The sequence below is a fragment of the Engraulis encrasicolus genome, chromosome 24, assembly GCF_034702125.1.
Source record: "Engraulis encrasicolus isolate BLACKSEA-1 chromosome 24, IST_EnEncr_1.0, whole genome shotgun sequence".
Lineage (NCBI taxonomy): Eukaryota > Metazoa > Chordata > Actinopteri > Clupeiformes > Engraulidae > Engraulis > Engraulis encrasicolus.
Window position 1 is genome coordinate 36,919,807 of NC_085880.1, and position 12,242 is coordinate 36,932,048.

At 44.8% G+C, this 12,242-nt stretch overlaps 1 protein-coding gene across 1 annotated transcript; it reads right to left on the reverse strand.

Moving 5' to 3' along the window:
• Positions 1-1,778: 1,778 nt before the first annotated feature.
• Positions 1,779-7,847, reverse strand: LOC134441093 (uncharacterized). The gene has a single exon (XM_063191284.1). The coding sequence runs from the start codon at positions 7,749-7,751 to the stop codon at positions 1,779-1,781; it is 5,973 nt and encodes a 1,990-aa protein (XP_063047354.1). The 5' UTR covers positions 7,752-7,847.
• Positions 7,848-12,242: the final 4,395 nt, after the last annotated feature.

Sequence of the window (12,242 nt, forward strand, 5' to 3'; positions counted from 1 at the left end):
AGGCCTAGGCTACGCCTACTTGTTCTAGGTCTATTGGCATTCCCTATCCAAGAGGTTAGTCACCTCTCCGTGGAAATGTGCACATTTGCTAGAGCTACACCGCACAAAGGAACTTAAAATGCAACCCATGAAGTTGTCCGCGACTTCTCGTCGCGTTATCACAGAAAGCAAGCAAGAGGGTAGGTAGTCGTCCACGGTGCTTTCAGAAATATATCAGAGAAACTGAAACTGTGCATTTTCTCACGAAAGTATGCCAAGTAGGCTAAAACCCACGTTCAATGGGCTCCATACATTTTTTGCGCAAAATGCACGGCTATGTAGGCCTAATGTAGCCTAAACGTAGGGCTTCATACAATAGTTTATTTAATTTGATCACAACAACGCATCTATTTGCTTTTGTAAAACAACTCAGATGGGTGCGCGCACGTAGCCTGGTCCTGACCATCCCATAATACTACCATTGACCGGCTACCGTTGTTATAGGAAGGTACACAGTAAATGTTGAGGTGTTAATTCAACACTTACAGAGTTCATTTAAGTCCAAATGGACTCAAATGAACTCTCTAAGTGTTAAATGAGCACTGCAGAATTTACTGTGTAGTCGCAGTTGCAGCTGCAGTTGCAGTGGTCTGAACGCCTGGAGTAGAACAGCATGTTGCAGACAGTTGCTGGTTTTTAGAACGTTGCAGCTCGTCTCGTCGCGAATCTTTGGTGTGAACTGGCCTTTAGACTTTCCATGTTGCCAGATAAGGATATATGTGTGTGTTTTTGGACGATAACTCTGTTATAAAAAGTTTTTTCTTGTTTTTGATGGATCTCTGCTGTGTAAAATACAACAAATAAACCATACTATCTTTAAATCTGCTTTCCTTGTGTTGCACACTTAAATGAATGAATGTCCTCAAGTGTGTGTTGAGTTCTCCATGGGTTCTTTGTGGTTTATTTACATCTTTCTCAGGACAAAAACATACTGCTCACAGCATAACCGCTGCCTTCAGGAGCTTAACAACACAACTGTCACTTCTCAGTTACGTTCTCTCGCGTGACCTTAGTCACTGGCTACAGAACTCATAGCTGGTCTTATGATGCCATCTAGTGGCGAAAACGTGCAACAGCACGATTAAAGCAAAACAACTTCTGACAGGACAACAAAAAGACAGAGAATGAGAATCAGGGAATAATAAGGGAATAACAAAAAGACAAAAATGGGGGGTCCACTACACTCTCCCCTGCTAAATTAAATGGCGTCCCGACATTTCCCGCTTCAGTTCATACTGTTTTCAACAGTTTGATTGCTTTCCAGGTTAGAGTCCCAAGTTAAGACATATCTAATAACAGACATCACATAATATTTATCTAAAATTCAAGATCATGTGTTCAATAGAGGAGGTCATTGTGCACTATGACCGCCATCCATTTCTCCGCAGTGTCCACGGGTAGTCTGTCTCAGCTGGGAAAGGGATGACCTTTGACCTGGAGCAAGTCTGATCATGGAATCTAACACTTAACATGTTCAACATACTTAACATCTTATCACTTCTCTTACGTAAGAGTTTTTTTTTCACAGTGTCAGTAATGATACTTATTTGTTACTTTCTCCTACCAGGACTAATTCCTCTTCTATAAAGCGAGTGTGATTCTAAGTGAACTGTCTCATCTCTTCTGTAACCATTCTTCATACATCACACTCATACTGACTCATCTCACATACACACACACACACACACATCTCAACTAATAACTACACTCATTCTAAAATAAGAGTGCATGAACTTAACTCAAAGGTAAGTAACTCTATGTATCTTAAACTGACTTGAACTAAGTGTAGGCCGGCCTAGAGTGCCATATGTAAGTGTTCTAGGTGCATATCTAATTCTGGAAGGATATGGTCTTGCAGGCGGTGAGGATGGTGGCGACACCTCTCCCTCTCCCTCAGGATCGGCCGGCTGGAAGGCTGGTGGCGACACCTCTACCTCTCCCTCTGGATCGGCCATCACTGTCTCTACTTCGCCTGGCTCCACCACTTGTTCCTCCTCACTCACTGGCTCTGCGATGCCATCTCCTTCCCCAGGTGCTGGTTCTGCTACCGGCTGATGTGGGTGGAACTCCATGGCCTCGGCTCTCAGGTCGCTCTGTCGCTCTGTGGGCTCCTCCTCAGTCCAGCCAGCGATGCCTCTCCAGTCATCCTCTTCCTGGTCAGATGAAGGCTCTGGTTCTGTGTGGCGTGTGGTCTTGGTTGTTTTCTTGACAGTGTGCCCTTTCTCACCTCTTTTCTTTTCAGGTCTCTGTGTGTCGACCGGCAAGAAGTCACAGGGAAGCAGTAGGTTCCGATGAAGCACTCGAGTGCGACCCTGGCCATCTTCTGGTTTCACTTCATAGACAGGACTTTCTGGATGTTTTCTCTTCACCACCACATGAACTTTCTCTTCCCAGAACGATCTCAGCTTTCCAGGCCCACCTCTTTCTGTGAGATTTCGGATCAGGACTCTATTCCCAGGATGTAGCTCTGCTCCCTGAATCTTTCTGTCATAGAGTTCTTTTCCTCTTCTCCCACTAGCCTGGGCTGCCTTGTTGGCCAACTGGTATGCCTCCTCCATTCTGAGCTTCCATTTCCTTGCGTACTCCTCATGAGACACACTACCAGCGCTGTGTGGGATGCCGAACATGCTGTCTATGGGCAATCTGGGGTTACGGCCAAAGAGCAGAAAGTATGGGGCATATCCAGTGGACTCATTTCGGGTGACATTGTATGCGTGAACAACTTTGTCAAGGGAACTTTTCCAATCGGCTTTGGCTTCATTATCCAGGTTACGCAGCATGGCCAGCAGGGTGCGATTAAAGCGTTCTACCTGACCGTTCCCCTGGGGGTGGTAGGGGGTTGTGCGTGAGCCTTGGATGCCACTGTACTTTTGGAGTTCAGCAAACAGTTTGTTTTCCCACTCTCTCCCTTGGTCATGGTGCAATTTAGCGGGGAAGCCGAATTTCAAGACAAAGTCTCCAAAGATTTTCTCAGCTGCTGTTCGAGCACTGTTGTTTTTGCATGCATACGCCTGGGCAAAGCGTGTAAAATGGTCCATGACCACTAGGATGTAATCGTATCCTCCTTTGCACTTCTCTAGATGGAGGAAGTCAATTGAGACCAGCTCAAAGGGGTATGTTGTCTTGATACTAGTGAGTAGCGCTCTTACTGCTCTCTGGGGTCTTTTACGCTTCACACAACTGCACACGTTAATGTGGTGCTCTACATCTCTCTGCATGTGTGGCCAGAAGAATCGCTCACGGACTAGATTGAGTGTCCGTTCAACACCTAAGTGACCCATCTCTTCATGTAACTGGTTCAGGATCTGGGGCTGAAACTTTGGTGGCAGTTGTGTTCGTGTATATGTTTGCCGCCGGAGTACACCGTCAGCATCACACAACAGTTTAGCTTTCTCTCTAGCAAACACTGACAACTCACTGTGCACGTCAATGATCCTGGGCCACTGCTGCTGAATGACACACTGCTTCACCTGCTGTAGTAGGGGATCCTCCTTCTGTGCGGCCTTCAGGTCGTCTGGGGAGATCTGCGTGACGGTGTCATTCTGCCCTTCACTGCTCGCCGCCGTGATTGCTGTGGTGATGGCCAGTGGACACAGGAGCGGCTCTCTCTCTTCCTGCTGGACGGACAGACCTTTGGAGAAACTGGACAAGATTTCAGGCTGGATCTGCTGGGAACAGGTAAGCATGTACTTCTCGAGAGACATTCTGGATAGCCCATCTGCATCAGAGTTAGACTTCCCTGGCCTGTACTTGATTGTAAATCTGAAGTCTGCTAACTCGGCCACCCATCTCAGCAGTGTTGCATTCAGTTTAGCAGTGGTAAGTACATATGTTAGAGGATTATTATCAGTATACACTACAAAGTTTGGAGCATAATACAAATAATCTCTAAATCGCTCACAGATGGCCCATTTCATTGCTAAAAATTCTAGCTTACCAGAGTGGAGATGGTAATTTTTCTCTGCAGCAGAGAGAGTGCGGGAGCCATAAGCAATGACCTTCATCTTTCCTTCCTGTCTTTGATAAAGCACTGCCCCGAGTCCTTCTTGTGAAGCGTCACAGTGTAGGACGAACGGCTCTTCAAAGTTGGGGTAGCCTAATACAGGGGGGCTAGACAGGTGATCTATCAGCTGACACAGTACTGCACTATGCTCATCTTTCCACTTGATACGCTGATGGGAGGGCACCTGGGTTCGCTTCTTCTTTTGCGACACTGCTTTTCTCTTCTTGTGATCAGCCACTATGGCGTCCTGGCTTGACACGTCAGAGCACAACAGGGCATACAGAGGCTTGGCAATGCGAGAGAAGTTTGGGATGTATGATCTGTAGTATGAGATGAAGCCAAGTAGCTTTCTCAACTCACCCACGGTAGCTGGTTTTCGTTCCTTCATATCTTGCACGGGGGCCACCTCTGCTGGATCCATCGTGTAGCCTTCTTTTGTCACGATCTTCCCCAGGAATCTGACCTTGTTCTTGAACAGCTCACACTTCTTGGCAGTCAGTTTCACCCCATGCTGCTGATACCGTCGAAGCACTTTCCTAACATCATTCAGGTGGTTATCAAACGTTTTACTGTGACACAAGTTGTCATCTAAGTAGGGCTCACATACCTCATCTCGCAGGCCAACCAGGCATTCCTCCATGCTGCGTTGGAATTCAGAGGGGGCACTAGACAAGCCGAAGGGAATTCTTACCCACTCGTAGAGTCCCCAGGGTGTTATAAAGGCAGTGAGGGGCCTACTACTCTCTTCCATAAAGCCCTGGTGATACGCTTTGCCTTGGTCTAGCACTGAAAACCAGGCACTGCCGTGTAAGCTGTCTAGCATGTCTTGAATGCGTGGGATGGGATGGCGATCAGGCAGTGACTTTTGGTTGAGCTCCCTATAATCACAGCATAGACGGAGAGTACCATCTTTCTTACGCACACAGACAATGGGTGACGAGTAGTGCGATCGTGATTTCTGAATCCAGCCCCTGTTCAGGAGATCTTCTAAGTACTGCTTGACGTCTCTGTGTAGGGGTTTAGGAACAGACACATACGTACGGCGTACAGGTGTTGGGTCAGTGAGTCTGATTTTGAGCTGCAGAGAAGGGATACAGCCCGCATCATTTTCATCTCTCGCGAATGCTTGACACTCTTCCCTCAACATCTGCTTCACTTTCTGCTGCTGTACAAAGGGGAGGTGAGAGAGGTCAATCGGTGGATCATACCTGTCTTTGTCATCCAGCCCCTTTTCAGCAGGTTGAAGTTCCTCATCGATGACTGTAGGGGGCACCACAGGAGAGGCTGGGGGGGCGACGACAGGCTTGGCTTCTGCAGGATACACAGCTTTGACTAACTGGACTTGCCCTAGGACTGTGCGGGGGCTCAGAGTGATGTCATGGCATGTGTCATTAGCAACAGGCAGGGCTAGGCGGGAGTATGTCCCTTTACTCAGTGTTAACATGTTCTCTGTCATATTAAGACCATCTGGCAAGGGGGCTTGTTCGTCAGGCATAAACAGTGCTTCTTGTCTAGCTATCAGAGGCCCTGTCCTCACTGAACACTTCACACTTTTCACTTGGCCAGCTGGTATCACTTCTCTCTGCCTTCCCATTCTCACCACACCATCACTGCACTCAGGGTCACTGGCTTTTACAATTTTCACAAACATTTCAGCCTTTTTACAGTCAAAAGAGAAAGCTGTGCTCACCGCCTGTGCGACTACCTCCTGTGGGTGGCCCACCCCACTCTTCAGCAGCTGCTCGATGACATTGTACCCGATGATTGGCTCCTCAGCTGCACCCTTCTCACTGGTCACTAGCATCGGGACTTGTAGCATGAAGTGCGGGGCTTGGGCTGGCTCGAGCTGGAACTCCACTTCCACCCACCCTCGAAATGGGTTGTCTGTCTGGTTGACGGCTTTCCCCACCAGAGCGCCGGGGCCTAGCAGCTCTACAGTGTCACGGACTCTCACCTTCGGGATGTTCTTCTTCCGCCAGGCTTCGTTGATGAGGCAAACTTGTGACCCTGTGTCCCATAATGCTTCAGTCTTCACACCGTTGAAGTAGCAGCTGACCATGCACTTCTTTCCGATGAGACGCAGCAGCTGAGACTGGTGTCGGGGAGAGATGTGGCTGATGTTCACAGACCCTGGAAGACGCTCGCCTGGTCCCTCTGCTGCCTGCACCTTCTCTTCCAGCTGTTGGATGCAGTCCCTCAGGATCGCCTGCGTCTCACTGGACTCACCGAGCTGTTCTTGGATGGCACTTCCTACACTCTGGCCAGACAGGTTCACTGTGTCACTGTTACCGCTGTAGCTCCGCTGACCCCTACAGTCTCGAGCGAGGTGTCCAGCCAGGCCGCATTTGAAGCAGTGGTCACATTGCTCCTCATTGCCTCTCTCCTGACATCCTCTGCACGCCCGTCTGGTCCTGGGTCTGAACTGGTTCGGTGGTCGTGGTGACTGCTGGTGGTGTTGGAACTGGTTCGGTGGCCGTGGTGACTGATGAACATTCTTCCTCAGCTCTGCTACCTCCTCTCTCAGTTGTTTGACAGCATCCATCAGTTCTATCTCGATGTTACTTTTTGCCGTGGTGACTTTTTGGCTTTTGACGTTGGCCCTGGCTGATGCTGTGTCTGTTTGTAACTGATCCAAAGCTGGCTCTGCCTGTAGCTCGTTTACTCTGGCGGGTCTGACTGTGAAGCTCCTTTTCATTTTCTGTTCCCTCTCTAAATCAACAGCGGCCGCATCGTTCATTTTCTCTATCAGCATCTCGTCAGTCACGCTCTGATCATCCATGTAGCATTTTAGTTGCAGCTTGATGTTATCGCTCAATAGCCCGGTGCTAAGGGACCTGAGGAATTTTCTCTGAATTAGGTCGGGGCTATACTGCACATCAGCGCTAGAATCAAAAGCAGCGGCCATCAGTCTTTCTTTAAGTTCAATTGCCCGAAATAGAAAGTTCTGAGGGGATTCTTTAGCATCTTGGGCAATATTCACGAGTCTATGAAACAGATCGGTGGTGCTGTTTTCTTTGTAGTGAGCTTTCAGAATTGTTTTTAGATGGCTAAGTGTCAAACTGCTCTTGCTTTCCAGCATATCTCTGAGACTCATTCCGGGAGAGGCAGCTTTCACTACAGCTTCGACAATCTCAGCATCACTGTGGCCCTTACGTTTTCCCGTGTCAATCTGATGCATTAGACTGGTGTATGACAGTTTATCCTTCTGTCCCAGCTCACCTATTTGGCCGCTAATTCTGAACTCACGTCTAATTACCACTTCTGACGCTCGGGGAAAAGTAGGTTGGGGATCGATGGGCGCGCTAGTTGTCATGGGCAGGCTAGTGGTCTTGTTTACGTTCCCTCTCAGCCGATTCATTTCTTCCTCTATCAATTTCGTTGACTCTTGGAAGCGTATCTGCATCTCGGCATACTGTCGCTGTAATCGCAGTAACTCACACTCGCTCGCGCCACTTTCCCCATCGCCTTTCGCTCCACTTTGCCTCAACGTTTTAGCTGTAGCTATTAACTCCCTCACAAACAATTCTGCCGCATTTTCATCCTCACTGTCAATCACTTTGTCCACAGTCTCGTTTATGTTACGGATCAACGCATGTCTCTTTGATGTGTCTGACGGGACTTTAGCTTGGGTACAGACCTGTTTTAGCTGCTCCAAAGTTAGCGGACACAGTAGCTCTGTTAGCTGGTCTTGTAGCTTCTCCAGATCCATCTCGTACGTTCAAACTTTTCCCTCAGACAACCACTTTCTTCATAGTGTTGATCCGCTCCACGTTTGGGCGCCAAATTTTGTTGCACACTTAAATGAATGAATGTCCTCAAGTGTGTGTTGAGTTCTCCATGGGTTCTTTGTGGTTTATTTACATCTTTCTCAGGACAAAAACATACTGCTCACAGCATAACCGCTGCCTTCAGGAGCTTAACAACACAACTGTCACTTCTCAGTTACGTTCTCTCGCGTGACCTTAGTCACTGGCTACAGAACTCATAGCTGGTCTTATGATGCCATCTAGTGGCGAAAACGTGCAACAGCACGATTAAAGCAAAACAACTTCTGACAGGACAACAAAAAGACAGAGAATGAGAATCAGGGAATAATAAGGGAATAACAAAAAGACAAAAATGGGGGGTCCACTACACTTGCAACAGTGTGTATCTTTACAAAGTAACTCTCTCTCTTTCCTTCCTGCGTCTTATTTCATTAGCAGACCTGCATACAGGTTCACAGGAACAGACATTTATGTAATCAGGTGCGATAAGGCACAAAGAGGAACAAGCAAGTGTCCTATTCTGATACGTGTCTGGTTTGACATTAACATGAACTACCGTACATTTGTGAGGAAAGCAACACACTGTATATGATCACAAGGCACCTTTATTTATACAGCATTATGCAAACAAAAAGAAACTAATACAATTCAACTTGATAAAAAAATAGACAAAATGTACGCCTTTTGTACATCCAAGTATAAAAAAATAAAGCCATCATCACTAACATCATTGCATGATTGTACACTCAAAATAATAATTAAAACACATGTTGAGAGATATAATAGCCATAATATCCAGAAATGTCATGATTCCATCTTTACAACACAAGCATGAATTATGGACTACACACAGTTTTAAAAATTGCAAATCTGTTTTACATAGGACAGGGTCGTGATCATTTTTTTTTTGCCTGTTGTACAGGGAACACTGCTGATAGGCAGCTAGAGCACTGAAACGCTTGTTACCCACTTTGTCTGCCTTTTGGGTTTTATTCTCAGCTTTCTAATACAGTTTCTCTGAATGGCATCCAGCTCATGTGTGTGACTCCTTCTTCTCCTTCCTGAAACACACTTTTGGGATAACGCACTGCGTGAAACTCCCTAGGCCTAGGAAGACAGAGACGGGGACACCAGTTCTACCTTTACCTGTTGTACCACATCCATGTGTGTTTCCAGACTGCTCTGCCCTACAAAGGCAAAGTCCAGTAACTACACATTTTGCCAAAATTGAGTTAAGAATGAAAATGACACCTCCTTTATCTTGTGACAACGCCTTATGATCCAAATGTGTCCCATCTCAGGGATATTCCCATGTCAAATTTGCAGTAACTACAACATCCAACCAAATACCAATACTGAAGGCCTTTTTCTCAGCTTCAATGTTGCCGTACTTGCGACACTTTGCCATAGTCGGGCAGTGCTACTACAGGTGCATCTTCCATGTGCAGGCACTTGTGAGCTGTAGGAAGACGGCAGTATCTCTCTTTCTGCATGTACAATACAGCCGTCTCCAAAAGCTCGCCTATCCATCTGTATCGAATAACAGCTAATAACCTGACTTTCAATTAATCACTTGGCTTCAGGAGCCTTAGGTGTATGTTTAGGGTCGTTGTAATCATGGAAAGCAACACAATGAAAAACAATGAAGGTCAATGAGAGATGGTGACATATTTGCTATTCGTAGAGCAATACATTTTTAACTTCATGATTTAATCAATGATAAAAGCCCTCACACACCAGCAGCATGCATGCAGCTCCACATAAGAGCTGTATCCCTCCCATGTTTGACTTTAGGCACCATGTATTTTTTTTCAGATTCTTCACCTTTAACACCAAAGAAGTCTCTCCCACTGTCCTGTCACAAAAAAATCCAGCCAAGAGTATGTCAGGCCTAATTCTGACAAAATGACGGCTAATGGGAGTCATGATCCCAAGATCAACCATTTTAGAACTGATAGTATCAGAACTGTATGGTGATGGAGATGAAGAATATGAAAAAAGAAAAATTGTGCATAAAGTGAAACATGGTAAGGATACAGCTCTTATGAGGAGGTGTTTGAGGGCTTTTATCATTGATTTAATTATGAAGTTAAAAATGTATTGCTCTACGAATAGCAAATATGTCACCATCTCTCATTGATCTTCATTGTTTTTTATTGTGCTGCTTTCCATGATTACAATGACCCTAAACATACACCTAAGGCCAAAGTTGTTTTTTTAAAGAGGTGAGAGTGATTCAGTGATTAAATACGACACCCGATCTGCGTATTTGAAGTGCTTTGATGTGACTTATCTGCTCATTTTCACATTNTGTTCAATAGGAGACAAAACTTATGTCTTGTGAAAATCTGCCTTGTCTGTGTTCATGAAAGGGTGAATTTCATATGAGTGACTTCTGAAGCTAAATGATGAATTGAAAGTCAGGTTATTAGCTGTTATTCCAAACAGATGGCAGGCGACAACACTTCTGGAGACGGCTGTTTTATCAATGTAACAAACTAAGTAGCCAAAGTAACAGCTGACTGTGAACTTGCTGAACTCTGCGTTTGCCCTAAGATAGCTGAATATAACGCCTGGAAGCCTGCCACCAATAAGAATGCTCATACAAGGTTACATACTGTCACTGGAAATGAATTTCATGTGTGCAGCACGGTAAAATGGAAAGAGCAATGTATTTGCGCCATCCGACAAATATAGTGGACAGAATCAGTATAGAATCATTGAATTCAATCTCAATCCTGTAAAACACATAAAACCTGAATGAAAAAGAATTAAGATGGCAAAGAAGGCACACACTCACATCCCATCACCCTCAGAGCTTCAGTTAAGGTGTAGACGTCTTGGCAAAAGGTACTGTTACTTGGCTGTAGTGTAGTTGTGCTCAGGGTCATTTATTTTGATTTAGCCTGGCAAACTTATTTTTGCATTTTGATATTTTGGTTTGCTTAGTTTATCTTCTGCATTTTCAACTTTATTTTTGTACACTGCAAATATTTGCACATTTTGAAGAAAAGTTTTAGAAAACAAGAAAACATAAAAAGAGCTCTATTTTTGGAAACAAGTTTCGTTCATCTCTCTGTCCACTCCACCGCCGACCAGTCCTGCAACAACTTGATTTTGAATTAAGTAAACACAGTTCGTCCTGTTAGGTGTTAAAGCCATCTTGTAAACGTACGGTTTTAACCTGTTAAAACACATTGCTATAAATGTGCTGCTACCAGAATGGCAATGACGGAGTCATAGTGCATTACTTAAGGCAGTGGTTCTTAACCTTTTTTTCTTAACGCACCCCCTTACCTGTGCCCAAGACAAGCCACACACCCCCAACCCACGTGCACACGTGCACACGTGCACACGCACTAAAAAAGGATTCAAGTGATTAATTAAAATGTTTAAGACATTAATCAATACCTTAATGTCTTTACGTATGGGGACCAAAACATGTTAAAATTTGGTTTTAATTTGGCCTAATTGTAATGTTCACTACAGAATTTTGGTCACAACCTCAACACAAACAAAATTCTGCGCACCCCCTGAAATCTCTGGCGCACCCCCAGGGGGTGCCCGCACCCCAGGTTAAGAACCACTGACTTAAGGCCCTTAGATATGTCAGAGTAATACGATGGTAATTAACCTTTCAATGACTGCCACAGGTGGTAAGACTTGCATTATGGGGCTCCATGAATGTGGATACAGGCCTTGCGTTGCCATGCCCCCCACATGCTGCAGCACCCACCGGCACCACCACAGGTTCCATAATATTCTCTTTTATATCCTTATTCCAGATAATACACATGTAAACATTCACAAAAAAAAAGAGTGGTTTCAAATGTTTATATATGTAATAGGCTACTATGCTATACTTTGATGAGCCAATGCACCTGTTCTTCCTAGGGTCCAACTACTGTAAAAGAAAAAAAAAATCCATCAAAATTGCATCATTAAATAATATTTTGAAATTAAACAGGCAAGTCAAGATAACAACAAACACACTATACTGTACAAACTAGAAAATGGAATAGAAAAAAAACACTTTTGATGGCATCTCATCCACATTTTTTGTTAAAAGTTAGCAACCATGTTTGATATTATCGGTTGGTTATGACGTTCCAGAATCCAGCTGATATGAACTAATCAGAATGAAGTCCAGTTGGAGTGCTTCCTGGAACTGTCTAGTTTTTTAAGATGGTGCTCTTTGGTGACAGGCTTGGTTGATTTCAAAAAAGTTTGAGAAATACCAAGGCACTCATCTTCTTTGTAATTAAAATGCCTTTATTTTGTTGGGCATAGCATGATTAAAATACTTCAGGCATTTTAAGTACAAAGAAGATGAGTGCCTTGGTATTTCTAAACCTTTTATGANATGAACTAATGTTGTAATTAACTAATATTTACTATGATCAAAGTAATGTATGTTAAATAAGTATGACGTT